The following is a 24693-nucleotide window of genomic DNA, read 5'->3' on the forward strand; positions in this document are numbered from 1 at the left end:
AGGCAGGGGGCACATGTTTTTCTGCAGGGCAGGAGATGACTGCGTGAGGCCCATTAGTGGGGTTACTACCCTTTGGCACGATGGTAGCAGCACCATGTGGAGAAGGAAGCCTTCGCCACTCTGTCAGGTGTTATGTTTTCTGCCTTGCGGTGATCTCTGGAGCAGTGTTTCCCAGCCTCATTTTTCAGCTTCTCCTCACATTATTCCTTTGAAGTCCATGGGAGTCTTTGTGCCCCTGTAGTTTAATGTCCTCTGGATTTATTAGGAGTCAAAACAATCATCATCCATGTCTGCTGCACACTTGCAACGGGTGGGTCAGGTTTCCTGCTGCGTGACTGAGTGCAGATGAGCTCCTCGCTTTAAGATGTTGGGTGTAATTCTCCTCCTCCTCTCTCTCTCTTGCCTTTTTACTGTCTGTCTGTTAAACACGCTATGCAAGGAAGAGATATATATGTTTGTGGGTAAAGGTCATTAATCATGTATTTTCTTACACAATGTGACTAATGGAGTTTACTGTGGATGGCACAGTGTATGATTTTTGTGTAACTCTTTATTCCAGCGTAAAGCCATTCGTTCAGCAGGCCTATCCTATACAGCCATCAGTCACAGCTCCCATTTCAGGTAATTCTTCCATTTATACTCTCCTTTAAAAAGACTTGATTGTGTACTGAATGTGATTTATTAATTCTTCCACTACTCCACGTCTGACATTCCCTGTAGCTAGACCAAACACCAGTTCCAGTGTCCTATTAGCTGATTATACCTGGGGGAAAATCACTGGTTTTCGGGTTTTGTTTTTTTGGTTTGGGGTTGGTTTTTTTTTACATTTTGATAGGAAGCACTAATACATATGCAAGGAGTTGTGATACGTGATCTTCAGCAGCATTGTATGTGATAGGGAAATTGTATATGATAGGTAAATGCCTTGTAAAAAATGAGTAATAGCATGCATGTTTCTTTTTTTAATAACTAAATCTCGTTTCCATCTGTAATGAAAATAACCCTTAATTTATTTTAAACTGAGGCTAAAAACTCTTCCAAAACTATATATGTTTAGACTTAAGTGTAAAACGTCTCTTTGTATTTGGTTGTTGATAACTCTTCCCCCTCCTGAAGGTCCTGCTCTGTCTTGTACGACTTTGATAAGTACCTAATGTTTATTCTGACTTCTGTTGCTCAATTGATCAAGCCCTTCCCATGGCTACTTCCCTACTCCTTTTCCCAAGTTGGTTTCATGGCTAATTTCAGAACAGATCATTATTTCTTTGCAGATGATAACTAATTTTATGTCTCCCTTGCCAGATGACACCATGCTTCTGGCTCCTTGAACTGCACAGTTTTCTGACTAATACCCAGTGTTTTTATGATTTTCTAACTTGCTGCCATTTAATCTTTAAAACTAAGGCTATCTTTCTGCATCCTTGACTATTTCCTTTTTCTTGATACTCCTAATGTATAACATTGTTTTCTAAGGCAGATATTTTGAATCATCCTCTTTTATTCTTCCCTGTTGTCTCTCAGAATGGGATTATTAGTATTTCTAAATCAGTCAACACTTATGTATGAGCTTTTGCTTCATTAGAAGTTCTGTTCATGTCTAACCAGTCACATTTGTAATTCCCTATTTTATACAAGCCTCACATCTTCATTGCCTGAATTTGAGGTTTGTGGTCAGGTACCATACCCCTATTGCAGGATATGGACACACATTACTTGTGACTTCTCCCTTGTTCTCAGCCTAGTTTGGGATTAACTTTGTTTTCTAACCTTTGGTGCCTCTCCCCTGCCATCCCTTGCATACACATCATTCATCCTTGCACCCACATCAAACCCGCATCAGTTTTGCCTATGAGCTGCTGCTCTTCCCTTCTTTCTTTACTGTTTTGTTTCCTTCTCATCTAATTTTCCATGATAAGGAGCAAGAGGTAGCATTTATTCCTTCTCTTGAGGTGAATATAGATGGTGGTTAACAGCCCTTCTCTCTCTAGAGCATGTCATTCCCTCTTTATTATCAATTTAAAACCTTCTTTTTCTTTTTAGGGTGTGATTCAGCTCTCTACAGTAATTATTTATTATTATATGTAATAATGCTCCCTAAGAGCTCCAAAAGAAGTTAAAGACCCAATGTGCCAATACATAGTAAGAGACAGTCCCTGTCTTGGAAACCTTATACTCTAAATAGAAGGGAATTGAGAATGGCAGAAGAAATAAGCAAAAAGAGAGGTGATTTACTTGTGACATGTGGCACATTAGGAGCCAGAGGCGGAGGCCACTTCTCTTGACTCCCAAGGCAGCAGTATCTCCTGTGAATCTTGCTGCCAGTTTCCAAGGAAGGGTCAGCTGTAAGTCTACAGGAAGTCTATATAAATCTCTATAATCTACAAAAATTTTACAGTAGGCTACAAGAAAACAAAGAAATAGATCACTTGCACCATTATTAGTTTGCTGGGTTGAGACCTCTTTTTCCACATATTGTTCTGTGTTTTTCCAATTTTAACTCGTTCTGTATTCATTACTCGCTTAAATGAATATAAATATCCATAAATATAAACACGCAGAATTCCTGATTATATTTAATTCAGAAAATATAAACTGAGGAATTAGCAACTTCTTCATGAAAATGGTTCCTCTGTTTTAGGATTTGAGCCTACATCAGCTCCAGCTCCCTCAGTCCCTGCATGGCAGGGCCGATCAATTGGTACGACCAAGCTCAGGCTGGTGGAGTTTTCGGCTTTCCTTGAACAACAGAGGGATCCTGAATCAGTAAGTGGTGTCCGTGTGTCTGCTGATCTTCAGCTTTTCTCTACTGCTCCCCACCCTCTGAGGATGCTTTCCAGGGTTAAGCCAGATGGAATACTTTATCAACATTTTTTAGTTGAGATTACCTATCTAAATGTTCAATCATTCAGTCTCCCTTGATCTTTCATTGTGTCTTAGTGTCCACTCCAAGGTTAGGATTTTATTTTTTTTTTTTTATTTTTAGGAAGTTTCTGGTTTTGTTTCTATTTCCAGTCTGCAAACTGTACTGGCAAGGGTAGTTTATGACATTGGTTGTAATGTTTCATTTACTCCAGTGAGCTTTGAACCTTCATATTAATCATCATATATTTGCCCAGCACATTTGTTAGTAGCCTAGCACTGTTTCTACTGCATTGCAAATAAATCAAAAGAGATTCTTTGGGCTCAAAGCTGAGAATTTTTACGGAGATAATTTCTGAAAAGCAAATACTGTCATGAATGGAGATATCAACGGGCCATTCTTGTTCAGATTCCTGGTAAAATACAGTAGCTTGGAGCAGAGAGCAGCTATCACTCGTTCGTTATAATTCAGCACTGGAAACCATAGCATTTATGGGCTCTGGCCAGGGGTGTTATCCAGGGAGTGTTTACTCTGTATAATGGAGGTTGGAGACGTAGCCCAGAAACCTTACAACAGAGGAATGCTCCTGGCGGAGAAACATCCCAGTGAAAACATACCCTATCTCAGCTGTTCATATACTAAGTATGTGGCAGTACGTTGGTTTGCTAAATGTCACGTTTTGCCAGGTTGAATTAACTTTGAGGGAGGAAATGTTTGGCAGCAGGTACAGTTATCTCAGCACTTACCTATTAGATTCTGCATGGTTTCCCTGGAATCCCTTTGCTTTCCTCTGACCCTGATTCCCAGGCTTTCCACCAGTCCTGGCTCTAGTGGGCTAAAGCTTCATCTTAAGTGTCCTCCAGACTAATCCACAGCTGGAATGCCTTCTCCAGCCCCAGCCCTGAGTTCATCCAGACAGTGGTTGGTATTTCCAACACAGAAACACAACATCCAGGGTTTCTCATTAGGCAGCTGCATCAATACACAACTTTTGGAGTCCTTGGCTTGCTGATCCAGTGTAATGTGTCCTGCTGATTTATGGGCTCTGCCATATCCAGATTGCTGCACACCAGGATGTTATGTGTGTGCCTTGAGGTTACCGGGAAAACAGGATGTGGCCATGTAACGCTCAGCATTACTGTGCTGCTTTATGAATGAAATGGCATGTGAGTGTATTTTGATTTTCTGTTTTGTTAGTATGCCACCTAACTACCCTTGTTCAATAGGATTTTATAACACAAAACTATTTGCAAAACCCATGGGCTTATATGGTGCAGAGCCTTTGTGTATCTGCATGGCTTTACAGGAAAGAGAATGAACAAGTTCAGCAACTAAGTAACTTCTATGACTTTTCCTCTAAGAAAAGTCTCTCAAGAACGCTGGTAACAGACAACATGTGGTTGCCTGTCACACTGTGGGTGCCTGACATGAAATAAGCTGAGTGATGCGAATACATTTGCAACGTGACTGACAGAACAAAACCGAGAAGATGCGGCTTTGGCAGGATCCGGAGCTGCGGGTCCCACTCTGCTGTGGTGGCAGGGCTTGGAGCCGGTTGTGCTCACACACGGTGTGTGGGCTCGCAGCCTGAGGACGTGTTGGGGCTCTCGTTTTTCAGGCAGGTGCAGGCTCTGGGGAATGCAACGCATCCACTTGCAGAGGAAGAGTGGAGGCCTGAATAGAAACACGGCTACTCAGGGCTGCCCCATAAATACTGTCAAGACTCTTTTAGAGCAAACTAATATTATTTGGAATTCCTGAGGGTGCAGTGAGGCCCACCAGAGCTTGTCCTAGCTTGCAAGCATACTGCTGAGAAACCAGCCTTTTAGACGCAGAACATTTATGCAGGAGGTTTACTAGAGAAGCAAGAGCATCAAACTACCCAGACTTGTTTTTTAGAACAAGTTACTCATGTGCCGTAACATTGCGAAAATGAGACACAAAGAAAAGTCAGTTCCCAGTCATGCGTTTATCCCAAATTAGGTTGCTCTTTACACCCATGCTGCAAGTGCCATGGGGCAGCAGTGTGCGAGGGCTGTGCGGGGACAGCCTGGACGCACGAGGCAGGTGCTGCGGGGAGCTGAGGGATGAGCCCCCATGGGCAGCGTGTCACCACCACTGCCCAGGAACAGGGTGTCAGGAGAAGGGGAAGCATTGCTTAGATCTAAGTAAGTAAATTTGATGATTTGGATCTTAAAGCAAGGGTGTAGAACAGTACGAAAAGTCCTCCTTGGTGAGGGCCAAACCCCAGCCTCATTTAGTGCTGTTGAAAATGTGAATTCTGCCCGTAGTTTTGTACACCTTTGCGTTGCTGCAATGTCTTTGTTGCAGATGCGGCTCGTGCAGCATAGAAAGGATAGAGTTCTATTACTTTTTAAATAACAAAATCAGCAAGCCAGGCAAGATAACGTGTTTTGCACAATGTGCACATGAAGTTAGGTAGGCCTGTGCTGTGATTGCAGCGTCTCCTGTATGCCAATATAGGTACGTGCTGCTATGCGAGAGCCATGTAAGAGTTCTCATGTATCTTCTGAAAAGAGACAGTTACATGTTCGTGACACCTCTGACTTTTTACATAAAATGACATAAAGTATTATATTTGATCAAAGGTGTTTCCAACATTTAATTAAAAGAAAGATGACCCTTCCTCCCTCTGTCCCCCAGCCCCAAACCAGGCCAGAAAGCCTCATAGTAGTGGGGCAAATAGACCTATACCACCTTAAAATGTAACCGGGAGGTTTGCTGAGAAAGCCTTCTTTGACATGGCACCTGGGGCCAGGACCTGATGATCCTGGGAGGCCTCTTGAAGTCTGTATTCCTGTACAGCAATTAGAAATTTAGGTCTGTCTGCCCATGGTAACTCACAGCACCTTCAATGGGGCTGTGCACGGGCACAAAGGTGAACCAGCAGGGAATTATTCACTGTTAAACATTTCTGGGGTTCTTCCAATGGCAATTGGTTTGTAAAAGTACAAAAGCCCCTGCGTGTCAGGCAGTTATGTTAATTCAGAGTGGGCATTCTAGTGAGTCGGAAATGTGTTCCTTAGAGCCCTGCCACTTGTGGAGGGCTATTGACTTCTTTCCCCTGTCTAACCACAACTCGTTCTCTTTACAGAAGAACAAATTATAGCAAGGAAGCAATGAGCAGCCCGTACTGTAACTGCGTGGCAGGAGATAGACTAGGAGACAAGACAGCACAGTTGCAAAACCTTGGAATACTGACTCTGCCATTAAGGATGGATAAAATTGCTTCTCCTTTTACATGAAAATCAATTCAGTTTTCAAATGTCAAGCTGCATTTTCCTTTTGTGGCATTTTGTGGTCAAGTACAATTCCTAAATGGTGCAGAGAAGCTGTCCGCGTAGGTGCAAGCACCAGCATTTCAGTTACCTTTTTGCTTACCCTATATGCCTATATTGTTGCTTTCAAGACAGGTTTTCCTTAATGGAGGCTTTCCATTTTTACTGCAGTGGTTCTGTGAAAGCTCAGGACAAATGCTTAAACCAAGTAATCCCGTGTTCCCAAACAAATATAAACTGAGTATGCAAGCAGATGAGAAGGGATCTAGGCAACTGACTGTTACACAAGTAGCTATAAAATGCGAAGACTCTAACTCTGAAATGATGATAATTCCAATTGTTTTATTGTATAGATGTTCAAGCTGCCTTTTCAATCAGGGAAAAACCCTGCCACCACACAACAAAAGCAGTCATTTCTTCTCTTCCTCTTCGAGGTTTCTCACTCTTGCCGCCACATTCGTTTTAAGTGCAAGCACTTCAGACAGCTCGACGTCTAAAATATCTATATAGGGCTATAAAGACCATGTCTGATGGGCATTTTCAGTATTAATCCACCTATCTAAAGCATCAGATTGTGTTAGGTCCAAATTTCAAAATGTATTTTAGAAAGTGGTGAAGAAATAAAATATTCTTTATGTTTTAATTCAGGTTTTATTGTTGTTGTAAAAGGGCTTTGTGAGCCCAGGGAGAATTGTGCCTGGGAACCAGAAAGTGAAAGCAATCGCTCAAGAGCCATAAAACCAGCCTGCCGTCATTAGCCAAATGCAGTAAAATTCACCAAAGTTAATCAAACCACCTAAGTGATGAAAAATAGATGAGATCCTTTCAAAAGAAGCCCTCCATCTTTGAACAGTATCCATTGTTACAAACATCGTTTATCCTTTCTGTATTCCCTGTTAACAGTATAAAAAGCAGTTCAACATTTTGGTCGTGAGGAAGTCTTCAGTTTAGCATCTTTGTGATGTGAAAGGATGAGGAAGCAAACCCACATTAGGGTGAACATCTTGGAGTGGCAGACCATCTGAATGCAAGGGTCATTTATTTTGCAGTGCTGGAGAGCGATTGGCCCTGCGAAGCGAATGTCCTCCTCTGTAAAGCATTCATACTCAGGTGTCTGTAGTTCCAGGTGCCAAGAAACGACTTCAAGGGGGTCCAGTATTGACACAGGCTCCAATCGTGAAATGGTGGAATCGCAGCAGAGCTCCTGCCCAGCCATGTTCCTCGGGAGCCCCATGGAGATGTGGTAGGAGGCCCCAGCCCAGTTGTGGGGTCCAGGGCTTAGGTCCTGGGGTGAAAATATGGGCAGAGAGACTGAGCCCAATTTATTCCTTGAAGTCAGCCCATGTTGAATGCTGATGCTGTGTGGAAAGACTTCTGCGGCCTCACCGCTCTCGCTGCTGCCTTCAGACATGGTCTCTCCCTTTCTTCGAACCCCACCACTGCTGCAAAAGTGAAAGTGCTGATTTTACATAACTGAAGGGGAGCGCTGGTGCCAGCAGCAATGAGGCGGGTACCGCAGCCCTGCCCATGTCCCAGCCTGTGGGCTCACACAGCCCAGGCACTGGAAGCAGCCAGGGTAGGGGCAGGTTCCTGACCAGGGAGATGTGAAAACAAGGAGGAGGGAAGGAGCAAGCGTGTGAGGCTGTGGGGTTGCTGGCACGGAGCCTGGGCACACAGCCCCTGCAGTGAGCCCAGGAGAGAGGTAAAATCGGGGGGTCACAGCAGTGGAGGCCCACTGCCTCCCATAGCCTTGCACTGTGCCATATCCGTAGGGAGGAGGAGCTGGGAGATGTGCGGGTTGGGCTGGCACTGGCTCAGTGGCATGCTATGGCTGTTCATCTCCCCTGCCCTGCCTGTGTGCTGAACCCTTGTGTTCACCCCAGTGACTTTGCACCTGGCATTGCCACTGCCCCACATTGTCCATCTTGTTCCATTGCAGCTTCCCCGCTACACCCACCCCAGAGCTGTTCAGCTGGGCTGCACAGTCAAGCTCTCCAAAGTTGGGAGCTGTCCTCTACAATGCAGCAGTTAATTACATGCTCCCGTTAATTTGTTCCTGCTTCATTCAGTGTAGATGGCCCTTCTTTGGTAAGCAACGATTCAGTAGTTTGTTTTCTTCTGTTGAAATGCGTGGCCCTGTGCCCTGCTCGCTCTGCACTCTCTAACCTCTCCTCCAAACAGAATTCGTAATTCCCCCATTTGCATTTCACAGATGTATTAGTGCAGTCATTTTTTAGATGAAGGAGCATTATTACTCACATTTGACAAACCAAGAAGTTCAGGTGCAAAAGAATGAATGGGCCACTGATTTTGAGGGTCCCCTTTGATTTGTCAGGAGCCTGATTTTGCAGAATACTTAGCATTATTGAGGACTTCCTATATTCAGGCATAATTTTCCCATCTGAGCACTCAGCACTTCTGGAATTGGGACTGCAGGGTCTCAAATCAGACAGGCCAGAACTGAAGGATTCCTCTTCACTGTTGCAGGAAAGCTCATGAAAATGTTGAGCGAGCACCTTGCTAAACCAGCAAGTCCCAGCTGCACACTGGGACTCCTGTAGCATTAGCTGGGAAGTGTTGGGCAACATTAATTTGTCGGGGCTGGGAACTGACCTCATTCATCACCCACCTCCCCGTGTCTGCAACCATAATGTAGCCAAAGATCTTTTACTTCACATTCCTGATTCAATTCCTGAGCAGACCCAGGCAGGAGTCTGAATGGATGGAGGTCCTCAAAAGACTAGGTTGACCATGCAGTTATATCTTAGCATACGAGCACAGGAAGTTCAATTAACATTTCACATGAAAACATTAAAAATCTTACTGGCAGGAGTTGCTACAGGCTCCAGTTACAGCTTTGGAATGTTACAAATATAACTTCCAATCTGGTTTAGTGGCAGACGACAGCAACAGGAATGGAATATTCAGTTACTAGCACTGTGGTAGAAATAGGAGAAATTGTTGTCAGACCAAGTGATTTTCTTACATCAGCAGGAAATTAAAGACCGCCAGATTTACCAGATAGAGCGAGACAGCAGAGCTGAGGCTGGGCGCAGGTCAGAGCCACAGGCGGGCTGCTGATACACCAGTGACTGTTTGCAATCAACCCACCGCACCTGGCTCCTGGGTCCCTCCAGAAGTGCAGTTGCTGCACAGGCAGCAGTACATACTCAAAAGATGGGTCGGGCTGCTCTGTGGAGGTACAGATGGAATCACTGCCCAGTGCCAGGCACTTGAGCAGTGTGAAAGGGTTGGCTACACATCTGCACCTTAGCCACCTCCGTGTAATAAAGAACTTGGTCCTATACAGGCTTGTCAAGGCTTAGCGTTAGCTCCACAAGCGTGGGGAAGCACAGAGATGTGGCAGAGGGAGCTGTAGCAATTCACAGACCTGCATTTCATGCACTGGAAAGGCTGTTGCCTTAGAATGTAAGTGCAAAATTGATGAGGAACTGTTACAAATACATATGCTGACTGATAAAACAAATGTAGGTGGTTTGTCTTTGTTCTGCACCAGCTTGAATGCTTGCATCCCCTGCCATTGGCAATTTGTCTTGGTTCTTTTAAATTCCTAAATGGATTATAATTTTTCTTGTGGTATTATTTGACAACAGTCATATTTCATGGCTTTACTGCATTCTTTGCATAGTTAGAATTTTTTTAAGGAAAGGAGCTCAGTAAGAGGTGGCCATCTCCAGGGCATGTCGTGTAATGCAGATGTTGAAGGCAGCTGAAAATGTTCTTTGTATTTTTCTGCAGTTTTTATCCTCAGGAAATACAGGATTTGACCTGTGATTTTTTGCAACATCTAAAGCACGTTAATACCCCGATGCCAGATGCAAATTCTTTAAATGCTGTCATTTGAGTAAATTCCTCAGCAACTGATGTACTTCAGTGGCTCTGGAATACCCAGTCTAAAATAACAGTGAATTCGCAATATAATGAGGATGTTTTTAAGCTTTCAGGCACTAATCGGCTCAAAAACATGAGCATAAGACTTAGCTTCTTTGCTTTTATCTGCGCATTAATTCCTGTCATGGAATATGTTTGTATAAAACCAGTAGGGATCTGTATCGATTTACCCTGCTCTGAATATTAGATTACCATTTGTTAGTTCATAGAAATATGCCATATCTAATTAGGTTAGTAATGATTGTACTTAGCATAGGAATTGCAGCAACATAAGGAGAAAATAATCACACACTGCTATATCAAAATAAACATTTCTGTCCTAAGAATGTTGTCAGGTGATGTCATACCATCTGTCCTGCTGTACCCGCGCGGAAATTTTGCTGCAGCAGCATCTGGTGCTTTGGCGAGCTCCACAGGCAACTGTGGTAGCTTTACAGCTGCCTTTAACTTTGCTTTTGCATTTAAACTGCATTAAGACTTCATGCCTCGTGTTCCTACAAACGTGTTTGCTTTTACCAAAGTTCGGGATACTGAGTAATTTGTGTGTTTTCCTGGTTTGCAGAATAAGGTGCGTGAATTGTCTTGGGAATTTGCAGTGGCCAGATAGAGCTCTCCCTTTCCCCTTCACTCCACAGTCACCTTTGGGAGTGGGAGAGAGGCACCCTTCTGGGCAGGACACTTCCCAGGGTGCCAGAGAACATGAGCCCTCAGTTCTGTTCCTATAGAAATGTGGTTATTTTTACAACCTGGAACAACCCCAGCAGAGAAGACTGAGAGGAAACATTCCCAAATTAAACAATAACCTGGTCACTAATGGTTGGAATGGTTTTTCAAGCCCTTACTCTGAATGAAGGAGAGCAGAGAGAAGCTTTGAGGCATCTTATATCCCCGGGGAGAGCACAACTGGGCATTCCTAGGCAGGTTAGGGATGTGCTGGGGGGAGGGGGGGGGGTGTTAATTTTCCAGAGGACACTGAAGTGCTTCTCTCTACTGGGGAATTCTCATCATTCTCCTTGAAAAACGGAGGTGTTTGCTTGCTCGCAGATAGGCTTCTGTCCATAGCCAAGTTCAGTGACCTAGTCTGTGCCCTGTCCTCCTGCACTTCACCCCTGGTTAGTTTAGCAAAGTGACAGGAGCAGGTTTCTGAACTCCCTTTCTTGTGTTCCTGGCAGTTCCTAGCTATAGGGGACCCTGATATATTTTACTAAGTTTTTCAGTTGTCAGTAAGAGACATAAGAAATGTTCAGCATGACTTCTAGTTCTTTACTCATAGTACTGCCAGCTGAATATGTGACAACAGGGTCCAGAACCCAAAAGCTGGAGCCGCGGTGCTTCCTCATATCACTTTTGTCACTACTGGGTAAAGTAATATGTTAAATCTGACCAAGAAAACTGTTATGGTAGGAACTCATGGTTGCAACCAGTACGATTTCCTGATGGTGTGTAAGTGATCAGTGTGCTGCAAGCTAAAGCAGTGCTGGGTGAGGGCTAGCTGGCACACAGTCATGGGCACACTCCTATATGCATGCATTCAGCTTGCCACTGCCCGTTTAGTTCTCTGCCATGCCTGTTTTCCTCTTCAAGGCAGAAACAGCTTCTTTGGATCATTTCTGCCCCTTTTGGGCTCTACCTGCACTAACTAAAGGCTGGGCAAGTTTTCCACTTATGCACAGAAGCAGCTTGGCTGCCATTCTTGTGAAAGAGGGCTACAAGGAAAATCTGTGGAACTGGTGCTCTCAGACTTGGACTGGCTTGTGCAAACACCTTAGTAAAGTGTTACGCTTCCCTTTTTCCTTCCACAGGATTAAAACAGAAATACAACCCTGTAGAACAGCACAGACTATATCTCATTTTTGGCCCATACACAGATGAGTGATGTCTGATTCTAAATTCAGATTTCACTGTACTAGATGATTTTTAAATAGATTTCAGTTTTAATTTCCTAAGTGAGAAATCTAGCCAGTCCATTTCCTTTTCCCCAGAGTTTTGGACATCTGCTGGGGAAGACTCTGCTTACACCAAAAGAAGGCTTTGAGTGGTTGTCCAATTAATTTAGATTTGTCATATCAATTTGTTCATTCGGCAGGTATATTGTAAACAAAACAGCTTAAATGAGGTCTGCTTGGGGCTTTTAAATATTTTATCTGTGCTTAGCTGTTGGGAATTGCCTCTTATACACAGCATCTGTTCAATATGACAGGGTTTTCTAGTGTTCATTGACTATGTATCAGCTTTCCTTTAATTGCGTTAGCAAACTGTTTTATGATCTGCATGGTTAAAAACACCAGTGTTCAATCCTGCCGCTCCTGAGCTCCTTCGCTCTGCTCACATGACACTGTGATTGACTGCCGGAGGGTCTTTGGGGTTTGTCCTTCCGCTTCCGTTTCAGGTGCTGAGAGGTGCTCTCCTATTGGAGAAACAGCAGCCCCTAAAAGTGCGTCTTGGACTCAGCGGGGGGGCTGCTGTGGACTGCACCAGTCCATGGATTTCCCCCAGGCAGGGAAGGGGTTGCTGAGGTGATTGCTGTGATTATAATGAGGTGTGATGGGATGAAGTTAGGAAATAGGAAATTGAAGCTGAATGTGTTTTGGCAGAGATGATCATCCATGGAGCTAGCTCCCGAGGGAAGTGGTAAAAGTTTGGCTCTTTAATATTACATGGGTCGAAATACTGGAGAACATATAATGAGGACCACTTCTATACTAACGGCAACACAGAGTAGCTGACGTTCTTGTTATTGTCATTCTGGAGTTAAAGGAAAATCCCTTCCATTTCTATTAGTTAAGTGGCATTAGCCTACGCTATAGTTTGAGGTTAGGCTTTTTTAATGGACAAACAGGACGTGTATATGTGTGGGCTCTGTGGCACTAGCAGAAATTCAGGCTCTGAGGAGATGGGACATTAAAAGGCATGGTTTAAAGAAACAGAAAGAGGATTTTCTGGTGAGCATATTCATCTTATGCTTTGCAAAGGGCTCTTTATCACCGTGCTGCCACTGGGTCTTTCAGCGTGCGCTACTCTCTTGAAGATGACCGTGTTTTCTGGTTTGCAGTGGAGACACGGGTTTTTCATGCTGATCCGTGTTCACAAGGGGCTAGGACACAATCACTAAAGCTGCTCATGGAAATCATACTGCAGAAAATCATAGTCCCAGGAGTAATGTCTGAGTCATTTAATCCATCAAAGCACGCTACCCTCCGCAGGAGCACACACAGACCCATGCCATAATAAACCTCTGTTCTTTTTGTACAGCACTGATTTTCCTGTTTCTTTCTTGCAGTACAACAAACACCTCTTCGTACACATTGGACACGCTAACCATTCTTACAGTGACCCGTTGCTTGAGTCGGTGGACATTCGTCAGATTTATGACAAATTCCCTGAGAAGAAGGGTGGTCTGAAGGAACTGTTTGGGAAGGGGCCCCAAAATGCCTTCTTCCTCGTAAAATTCTGGGTGAGTAACACATGACATGGAGAACCTGTCTCATTGGTAAAGCCTGTGTTAGCATTTAGCACCCTTCAAGGTGCCTGTGGAAATTCCTTCAGTTGTCTTTTAAAAGCGCAAAGCTGTATATCCTTCAGGTAGAACACTGGCCCAGAGCCACTCTTGCTGACAGCTCCACAAGAAGTCTGTGTTGCAGACAACATGCAAAGGCAGATGCGTGCCTCAGCTGTGCTTGACGCAGCTGCTGGGCAGGAGCAAACAGGTACTGAGAGCCCTGGGCTGGAAATGGGGAACTGCCATCTAGTGGTCCAAGGAAAATGGGAAAGCTGCTTTTTGGTGAATCAGATGTTAAACCCTTGCCAAATGCAGATAATGCAAGCATCGGTCCTGCAATCAGTCCACGCTTATGCAGATAAGACTAAGCAGGGTTTGATCTGAGTGAGCACCAGGGCAACTGTGAGCCTGGAAGAGTGCCAGGGTATTTCTTGAACAGTTTTTGTTTGCTAGAGCACATCTGCTTTACCCTTGCCTTTCTGTTAGCCAGCCACGGGACTCTGCTCCAAACATATCTTTTCATACCAGCTGTGAGTTGGAGTGAAAAAAGAAATTGAATGGAAGGCTGAGATGTTGTATATTGATCCGGTCGTAATGAATTTCATTGACACAAAATCTCATGTTAGTGATGCTAAAGGTTCACCCAAAAGGTTCATCAAATCTCCAGACTGGACCTTATACTTATGTTAAAGCTTTTTCCAGTTGGGGTATTTTTGGTGGTATGCCCCTTTTCATAGCAACAGTTATCATCTATATATTTCAAATTTGTCCTTTAAAACCTGGGCATATTCAGGTTTAATTACAGGGTGGACAGGTCGAGGCTGAAACCAGGAAAGGTTGGCCTGGAGTCGCTGCTTGTGGTCAGATTTCTTTGTGTTTATTGCTTTCACTTAACGTTTCTCTGTGACCTGAAATACTCTCCACCTTGTATGCAGCCCAGACTTCATATCTGCCAAGAGTTTCTGTGGCACCAGATTTGGAATGGGAAACTGAGAATGAGGAGGGCTCTCTTTTCCCAAATATGGGTGTAGAAGGAGCTGTGCTGGACTGCAGAAGAAATCCTCTGAGAAACTCATGGGGCTTAAAACTGGGCATAGGAGCTGCAGACCAAGCATTTGAGGGCTGGCTGAGGAAGGGGGGCAGGAACAGAAGGTAGCAGAAAACTGGAGCTGAAATACAGCAGGTACCAGGAGCCTGGTAAAAGCAGGTGAGCATGTAGAATCAGAAAGGAGGGGGAAGAGGGAGCATTTGGGATAAGGAGTCTGCAGGGATACATGGGGGTGGAAGCACGCAGCAGAAACAGGTATAAGAGGTGGGAACGGGACAAGTGTGAGGGCAGAAGAAACCTGGCTACAGAGGAATAGACTTTGGAGGACTAAATACATTTCCTTGCAAAACTTGTGCTTAAACTGAGGACCATCATCTCACCAGTCCTCGTTGCGTAATAAATGTTTGCGAAGCCCATGGGCAAAAATGAGTGTCACTTGTCTGTTCTCAGTTCCCACAGAGAGCGACAAGCCTCAGACTTTATATTCGACATGGAAGCAGCAGAGATTTGTGGTACAGATGTGTACTGATGTTGTATAGTCTGCTTTTTCTCAATGTGGAAACCAATTTTCAGGCATGCTGAATGCTCAAAGATGTATCTAAAGACAGCAGAGATCTTCTTTGGATGATTAAGGTCCGTGTTGTACTCACGATTTTGAAAATTCATGCACAGGCTTCCCCGCTTGACCTCCACCTTTAAAGGTGCAGTGCGCACCTTTAACACTCTTGCCTCAGTTCTCCCTCTGTAATATGGGGGTAATACCATCCCTTCAGCTGAGGTGATCACCGACAAACACACACCTGTTTATACAAATCAAGGTAATGCCATGAAGAAAACCTTTATAAAATTGGTAATTCTGTGTTCAGCACACGTTTTGAGTAGCATGCAGGGAACAGCGACTGGGCCACACTGCATAATAAAGAAATATTTTATAAATGCTCAGAGGGTGAGTATGCAGTTGTGTAGCTAAAGACTGTATCGTGATGCAGTTCAGCAGTCAGGTTGGCAGGCAACTTCAACATTTCCTAACCTCACAGTGCCTTCCAATGTAATGGTCTTTTAATTGTGTTGTATTAACTTAGAGACTAAAAACCATACAGTGCTAACATCCTTCTGAGTTATACATTAAAAATGTGGTGAGAATGTCTTCCTGAGATATGACCTTAAAATAGGCCAGTGGATTTTCTCTCTCATTGAGTGAGGCAGAGGGAAGGTGCCAGGGGCAGTGTTTGGGTATCACGATGAATGCCCTCTTACGAATAAACTTCACACCGGTGCTCCCCATCTAGAAATACATATTGGAAAACCAGAAGAAGGTTGTGTAATGAGTCATGACAATGAGATCCTTAGCTGTCAGCTCACTCTCCTTCATTTCTTTTACCCCAACAGGGCATTTCTTTAGAAAAAAGGGTGTTCCCATTTTTATGGGGAGTGTTGAGAAACTGTTCTAAACAGCCACCTATTTCCAATGTAAAGCTGACAAAGGTTGCTGACAGTGGTGTTGACCCGATCAGCAACGTCAATTTTATTAATATGGAAATAGATTTTTTTGTATTCTTGTCCTTTTGATTTAAGTGTCTACTTCTGAATCAGCATCCATCTCTCCTTATCATCCGCTACCTCCTCCTAATCTGAAAGTTCAATTTTTCCCAGGTTCTGTTCATGTGGTGTGGTTATTGCTTACCCACAACACCCTCTCTCACCCTTTATTTAACCATTTCCCCTTTCCCATCCTTTCTGTTGTTTTCTCCCTTCATTGTCATTTAACCTTCTATAGTTTGCTCAGTGTTGTAAGCTAGTGCATCCCAGCACCACTGTCCAGTGACAGCCTCCATTTTGGTGGAACTTGACTGTAACAGGAGTAAAAGAACATGAATTTGTGTCGCATAAATTAAGTACAGGTGAGCAAGCACTGTAAAGAGAATTTACAAAAGAAAACCAGGGACTATGAGTGAAAGAAATCAAGGTAAACCAGAGAAGAAAAGAAGGCAGGTGTTGCAGCATGTGTATGTTTGAAAGCAAAGGTGAGGATTTGGTGCCAGCAGGGCTGTAAGCCTGCAAATGGATATAAGAGAAGTCAGAATGTTGCTGGAGGCAGCATGAAGGGTTTTTGTTGTTTAGACATTAAGTCTAATGTGGAAAGGAAAGATAGGAAACAATAAGACCAGAGACAAGCACTCGCATTGAGTTAACTAAGGCAGAAAGTGTCTTAGCTCTGGTAGCTGGAGAGTAGTCCTCTTGTTCTTTCCCCTTTAGCTCTGCTTGAGGCTTCTCAGCAGCATGTTTTTTCCTGTGATGAAGGTAATAAGGTTTGATTACAAAATGTAAGAGGGAAAGGCCTGAGATCTTGCAATAAAACATTTGGCAATCGTGGAGTTGACTTTGCAAAGCATCACAGGTATGGAGTACAAAGCAAAGCATTGCTTTGGTTTGCAGAGGTTTATTGTTTCAGACAGATTGTATCTCTTGTGAAGCGCAGCCTGGTACTAGGAATGGGTGAGCTTCTGGCCTCAGTCCTCGTGACACATCTGGACGTCACAATTTTGGGCCTCTTCCTACCTAACAGAGAATTCTCCTTTCACAGCACCTCACCCAACCAACCCCACAGCCCTGCAAAGCAATTTCCTGGTCCTTGTCTTGCACCTTGAATGCAGTGACCCTTCTGTTTATCCCGCATAGTCACTGGGAACCAGAGAGTTCAAGGAAGTCACCCCAGAGACAGGCTTTCACTGTAATAGACAGAAGGAGCTTTACTTGGTATGTTGCGCGCTCAGTTCAGTGAGTAAATAAGGAACAACGTACTAACGATATGGCACAGGAAATTTGTGTGACAGTGATATGAAACCAGAGATTACAGGGGTATAAAATGAAAACAGAAATAAATGTTCTTAAATGAATGCAAAAGGTATTTCCTAGAACATTGACATGGAACTCAGAGAAGGCTGCAGAGTATCTGCAGGTGAAGCCTTTGCCTGGGCGCAGGCTGAGTGCACAATCCTGCTCCTGTTACCTTTGTAGCTACCAAATAACCCCAATCTGTGTAAAACATTTGGGTACAACTCATGCCATCTAATTTTAGTAAAGTCAACATGCCTGTTGGTTAGTTTGTACTTAAACTGTTTTTGTGACTTCAGAAATGCCCTGAAGTTTTCTGGTCCTTGAAGTTCTGATTAGCCTATTTAAAAGCTAAAGCAGCACATGTTGCCTCTGTTGTTTTTTTTGTATTGTTTGAAGTTCTACCCATATCGATATCCAATGCAATCTCCACTGATTGCTCACTACTATTCTTAAATTTCCTATTACTAAATAATACACTTAGGCCTCCTGAAAGACTTCAAACTAAATGATAGATTGTATCTCCAGCTTTACCTCTTAAACGTTATTGCTGGCCTTGCCTTTTGGAACCACAGTGCTGATTGCCCAGCACTCTGCTTCCCCTGGCTCTCTGCTTTCACTTGCAGAAGGTTTATGGCACATCTGTCCCACTCACACCACCTCCCCTTTGAATCTAGTATTTCTTAGCCACATCCCCAGCAAGTGCCTTCATTTTGACCCTGCTGTTATGATCACATACGTCTCCATTGACTCCAGCAAGGGAATTGCCCTAGGAAGGCATGATTCTCTGTCTACCTTTGGTCCCTGCTAGCTTTTCCAGCTCTGTAACTTGCCCTTGTTTAGCTCTAGGTCATCCAGCAAACACTTTTCACTATTAGGAGCACCTGCACCTTTAACATCAGTCCAGCAGTGTGCATCGGCCCGCTGCAAATTATTCTGAGTTAGCTAGTTATTTCTCTCTCATGTTTTGCCTCAATCCCCAATTGCAAATTCTGAGGCAGGGATTCTCTTTTTGCATAACATTTCAATGTAACTCACAGTATTGAGCCGTGGGTCCGTTCTTCCACTGGGATTCTTAGTGTTAGTGTAAGCCCACCTTGCAATAACGTGGCCCATAGATTTTGTGTCCCTGACACTGCCAAGCGCTCTGTGCCAGCCTGAATGCTGACTTCTGCAGCTACAGGAACAGATAAAGGAGGAGAGATATTTTCTAAGTAGTGACACAGGGAAAAAACAGCTCACACAAATTAATACTGGGCTGTCGGGCTGTCTACAAAGCTGATCCACTGGCTTAATTTTAAATGTCTGTAGTAGTTGCAACTGTTTTTCAGACTGAGGAAAGCTTAGTCAGAGCTCAGTGCAACTCTGAAATAAAGACCCAAACTCATCTGAAGATGCATGGATGATATTAATTGATGTTTAAAATGAATGCCTCTATTTGCAGGAATCTGCAATGCAAACTAGGAGTTCCAGAAAGTAATGCATATTATAATTAGGGCAAGCTTTTAAAGATGCTTTGAAGTCTTAAACATTTTTTGAAATTCAAATGTGGGATGGAAATAAAGGAATCTACACAATAAAGGGGCATTAAATTATGTCCCCCAAAATTTCACTGTTTTATAAATGTAAATATATGCCATAATTAGTGGTAAGTAACATGAGGACGATAGTTAAGTTTATTCCTATTCTTATTCAAAACAGCTGTGGCATGAAAAATAATGCTCTTTCTCTTTGTGATACACTGGAACAAACAATTTACCCATGTAATCAGTGCTCAGAAATGGCTTGTGCCTGTGGCCTCCTCCCACCCCCTCCTGAATTTATCCCCATGTGCCTCCAGCCGTCTTAAAAGGTACAGAGGAGAGTCTTTGTGCCCTTTGTGGCTACTGCCACAATTGTGGCTACTGCCTTTTTCCATTTCTGTCTATTTTTACGTGTAATTTATATTGCATAATCTAGAATGTTGGATTTCCCTCCACACACACAGACACACATGCACACTCGCCAGCTTTGACTGGCAAATGATCTGCAACTCACAAATGGGATCTGTAATGCGAACGGCTCTACGGCCAGCATGCAAATGTATGCAAAGCAAATTAGATATGGAAGAAAGCAGACATCCATTTTCTTTTCCCCATCGCAACCCTCTCGGTGCAGGGAGCTCACGTGGTGCCTGTGGAGGAGCCCTTCACAAACCGATGCAGGGGCATTAGCGCTAGAGGCTGGATAATGAGTGGAAGGGCCGAGCAGCTGGGAAGCCGGAGCAGCTTGGCCTGTCCATCACAAGCACAACCATGTTGCAGACCTGGACGCGATTCCTGAGCTGCAGTGTAACGCGCGGCGAAACGTGCCAGAGACCCAGATGCTCCCGTTGGAAAAACTTGCTTCACGATTTGGAATCTCTGCTCTTTGATCACTCTTTGGAGAGGAGGGGGAGGGGAGGCATGATGTGGTCATATGAGTAACACACCTCTCTGCAGTCAGCAGTTGTTAAAGCCTATGTATCGTTAATAAGTGACCTTGTGTGTTTAATGTTAACTACTGAATGCCAGCATAGATTGCTCTGGCCCTCCCCAAATCCCACTGTTTCCAGTAGGTGCTGTTTTCCTTCTACTCAGCAGGAAGGATTTAGACTCGACTCAGCAGTTTTTGCTGGAGTTGCTTTTTTGTTAGCCAAAGCTGTTATTATTGCACAAGTGCTCTACCCTCTGCCCCCTGCCTTTAACACAGAGCCTGAGAGCTCTTCCAAAGTGAACGTGAAGATTTTGGTTTAATTATTTATTTTTACTCTACTTTGGTTGCAGCTGGCTCTGTTTTCGTGCTTGCTCTGACAGAGGCTTCTCCAAGCAGCATGTCAAACACTGGGTGCTCTTAATATTTGATATTTTCAGTGCTATCCATTGACAAGCTATGCTTTATTAATGAATTAATCATGCTCTTTCACAACCAGTGTGGATAGGGTGCCAGAAAGCTGAGGGCTTCTCCCACCTCCAAATGCATTCTGCTAATATAAATCTCAGCTCTTAGAAAGAAACCAAAATTAGAGTTTTACTCTTGAAAGAATAAAAAAATAAAAAAATCCAATTGTGGTTTTAAGTTCTTGGGGTTCTTTCCCTAAATTACACAGATCTTGTATTTTAAAATTCAATGAGTAAATGGACTCCTGTTCATCACATGAGATCATACTATATTTGAGGTGCCATAATATTTGAAATCATGCAAATACATTTAGAATTCACAAGCTTATTTGTCTGTATATGCTACAGCAGTGCTCACCAACCCTAATTCCTGGAGCCATGGGTCAGAGCGTAGTTGCATGTGAAGGTGTACAGAAGGGAAAGCTGGTTTAGAGCCCAGGAAGACACGCTGTTCAGATCTGAGTCTGAACTGCAAGAGAACAGATAGAGTACCGAGGAAATAATGAGACAAAGGTGATTGCAGCATGGGAGGCTGCCAACAGCATTGCAGAATCTTGACTGTTGTCACATTTTGCACAGGGATCATTGGAAAAGAAAATTGTAAGGAAAGGGTTAATTGAGGTTAGTAAGATATATCACTATATTTCAGGTTTATTATTATTATATTTATCTAGTCTTGCTACTTCTGTATTATCACAGGCAGTGAACCTCACTAAGTAACGTGGCTCTCTGGACAATAAGCCTACTTGAACTAGTGCATGCCTGTTAGTTAGATATTTAGCTTGGTTAAGAAAAAGACCCCAAGTAATGGTGATTCCACCACATCTGAAAATTCTGCCAGTATTTCATTGCCATCAGGGTTACCAGCCTCTGCCTTGTTTCTCATTTAGCTTTTGCGCAGCTTTAACTTTCAGTCTTCTAATGTCCTTTTCTGCAAGATTTAATCTATCAGAGGACTCTTCCCCATGTAGCAACTTGTAGGCTATGACAAAGTCGTGGAAAAACTTCCCTTGGAAAAAGTAAGTAGATGGAGTTTCATTAGTCATTCACTACAAAGGATGTTTTCCAGACCTGAACTCATTCTTGTAACTCCTTTCTGAACACTTTCCAGTTTTCCAACATCCTTTCAAAAATGTAGGCACAAAAACTGGAATCAATACTGTAGTAAGGAGCCTGCTGAATCTGAATGCTGGGGTAACGCATCACCGTATTCCTGCTCAAAGCTACATCTACAACTCCTGTAGCCAGAGCAATGCCCGTTTTTAGCACAGCCTTTTTTAGCCCCATAACCTTGGGCAGGAGGAAGAAACTGAATTTTAGTTGTGACCCTCTTTGGTCGGTTCAAGGAACACAATTCTGCTTTCAGGTGTATGTGTTCAGACAACCCCCTTGCTGTGTGAGCCATGACAATATAATTAGCAAGTCCCACGCCATTGTGTTTTCACCCAAGTTTTGTGTTTTACCAGCAGTGAAAGGTTTTCCTCCTTTTCTAAAGGAATTCAGCATGGAACAAAGCTTTCAACACCTGGTTCAGAATGCTCCCTTTTAGCAACTATAGGCAGTCCTCCCCCGTGCTCTTGTACTCAGCCTCCAGTGAAAAAGTTTGAACCCAGACTGAGGAGGAAGATTTGTTTTAGTATGTGAGAACAGACAAAATTCAGCATTGAAAGAGGCTTTGGTGAAGCCTTCATTTAAGAGTATTTGATGTTGCCAGCTCTCTTAGGATTTTTATGTTGGTGTTACGCTTTTTGGAGGAGTCTGAAAGCTTCAGCTCTCAGCAGTCTGTAATTCATTTTACATGAAAACTGTTGTTTTCAAGGAAGGACAGAGTTTTCTTCTTAAACACCTTTGTTGTGTGCTACATTCAAAATAATCAAAGTGCAAATAAAGACAATTCACATCTAGATTATCATCATGGGACTTTTGCAACAATGTCATGATTGCATAAGAGTAAATCATGACATTTGTGTTATAATTTCAAGTGTTCCTCATTCATACATAGGGGCCCCAGCCTGTATTTTTTGTGTACACAGGACTCCTGGTGATTTCAGCACAAGTTGGAAGATGTGGGAGTGATCAACAGGGTGCCAGATGGCCACATGTGTTACTTTCCAGGTTAAATGTCAGCAAGTAAATACAACAATTAGGGTTTTTTCAGTGGGTTTCAAAATCAGAAGGCAGCGGATAAGAAGTTATTCCTTTTTTTAACTCTATGAAGAGTTGTTATTGCCGCTTGAAATGTAAGGTGTGTGCAGCTGCCTCTGACAACATGAAATTGTGAGGAGTGTTTTAGTTACGGTTTCTTAAATATTGTGCCTGTATCTGAAAGGAAAAAAAAGGAAGAAACTGTGTTGCTAGTAAAACTGTAATTGTTTGAGCAGCAGGAATAACCACTTGTAAAGATGGTATTGTTATTGTTCATTGTTGTTGGTTTTGTTGTTGCTGTTATTAACAGGGCAATTGTTTTATCAGAAATCCCCATTTTTCAGACACTCCGGAGGAGCTGCTGTGGCATGGCTGATGGCTGCTACAGTTTGTCCTGTTTAGATGTTTGTCGTGTTTCGATTGCAAGCCAGCTGTGCTAGCAAATTGCTTATTTACAATTAGCTCAGAACAATTTCTGACAGCTCCCTGTGAACAAGCTGCTTTAGATGTACATTAAACATTAACTGCTGACCGCATGCAAAACATGTGCAAGAAACAAGGTGTAATAGCGATAGGATTTCTTTCTGTTATGCAAAATACATGACTATAGGGCTGTTTGTTTGTGTTACTGTGTGTAAACCTCAGGAGACTTCTCCACTGATTAATTTACCAAAGCCAGCCTGAAGTAATCTTAGACCTGTGTCTTCTGTGTACCACAAACTAGCTCAGTCTGTGCTATTATCAGCATATTGCCTCAGAATATTGTACCACAAATAAGGACTGTAGACACTAAGTAGAATTAATGAGTTGTTGCCTAGTTAAAAATTAAATAGCAGTTACAAATGACCTGAGCTATAGTGAAGGCAGGATTATAAATGTTCCACACTAAGCAGCAAAAAGTCATAGACTCACGGAATGGTCTGGGTTGGAAGGGACCTTAAAGCTCATCCAGTTCCAACCCCCTGCCACGGGCAGGGACACCTTCCGCCAGACCAGCTTGCTCAAAGCCCCGTCCAGCCTGGCCTTGAACACTGCCAGGGATGGGGCATACATAAAATTGGGTTTATAAAATGTCTCAAGGTAGACACGAAGGTATCTGTCAAAGTTTTTGTGTCGTGTGTTATTTGTATAGTAGCAATAAAGCCAATCGGAGCCAGACTCGCAGGTCAGACAGCTGCCAAAGAGCATTTCCCTGCTAAAGTGCTCATCTCGGAGTAAGATAAAAATTCAGGCATTTCTTAGATGTTACACTGCAGTAGCTGATCAGCTATTTCCACATAAAAAGAAAACCCTGCCCACTTTCTCCTTGGGCACCAACGATGTCAGCAGAGCTAATGCCTGAATCAACAAATCCAGCTGTGGATCTCCCTAGACTCTGCCTGTATCCATATTAGTGCTCTTTTAAGTTGAGGGCTTTTGAAAATGGATTCATGATTACAAAGAGCACAGTGGCAGAACAGCTTCAGTGCTGCTGCTGCAGGCCCAGGAGGCTGGGATCAGCATGTGACCTGTGCTGCTGCTTTGTATCCAAATTAGTCATGCTGTGCACAGGACTTGGATTCAGATATAAATAATTAAAGGTAGCACTGTTCCTCACTTGATCCCGCAAGCCTCCGTCTCTGTTGCGAGATATCAGAGGCAGCTGGATAACTGTTCAGGCTGCAGAGAAACGCTGAAAGAAATAAAATACTTGCAGTAATATGTTACTGGTGCGGAGGCACGGCTCCTGTGCACACAGCTCCTGTGGAGCCCGAGTTGCATCATACAGCTCCCTGAAGTCAAGTATTTTGCTGAATCAGGGCCATATCATTTGACGGAGTCTTATCAGAGATCGATTCCTGTGTTGTGCAGCTGCCTCCCTTTGCTGTGAGGATTTCATTGCTTTAAGAAAGGCAAAGGACAAAGTGGGAGCTGTGTCCCCTCAGGAGCAGGATTGCTGGTTCAGCTGAGGCTGCAGGGCAGGTTCCCTCCAGAGGAGCTGGCTCTGGAGCCAGCCTCCTCGCAGGCGATCATTCCCTTTGCTCCAGGGACTCCATCAGCTCTCTGCCAGACAAGAACATCACCTGTAGCCCAGGGAAATACGGGGTTGTCTTTTGTTGTTTAAAGTTTGATGAAATTGTTACTTCCCTCAGGTTTCTGCTGCAACAATTAGGCAGGCACTTTCCCGACACTTCCCA

The 24693-nt window shown here is 43.5% G+C and overlaps 1 protein-coding gene across 6 annotated transcripts in view; it reads left to right on the top strand.

Moving 5' to 3' along the window:
• TEAD1 (TEA domain transcription factor 1) overlaps positions 1-24693 on the top strand; it is a 161538-nt gene that overhangs the window by 128536 nt on the left and 8309 nt on the right. For all 6 annotated transcript variants that reach the window (XM_065683082.1, XM_065683083.1, XM_065683084.1 and 3 more), the window contains 3 exons: positions 560-621; positions 2639-2763; positions 13352-13525. In XM_065683082.1, the coding sequence (XP_065539154.1) occupies positions 560-621; positions 2639-2763; positions 13352-13525 (361 nt within the window). The remainder of the gene's footprint in view (positions 1-559; positions 622-2638; positions 2764-13351; positions 13526-24693) is intronic.

This window comes from Lathamus discolor, chromosome 6 (genome assembly GCF_037157495.1).
Source record: "Lathamus discolor isolate bLatDis1 chromosome 6, bLatDis1.hap1, whole genome shotgun sequence".
Classification (NCBI taxonomy): domain Eukaryota; kingdom Metazoa; phylum Chordata; class Aves; order Psittaciformes; family Psittacidae; genus Lathamus; species Lathamus discolor.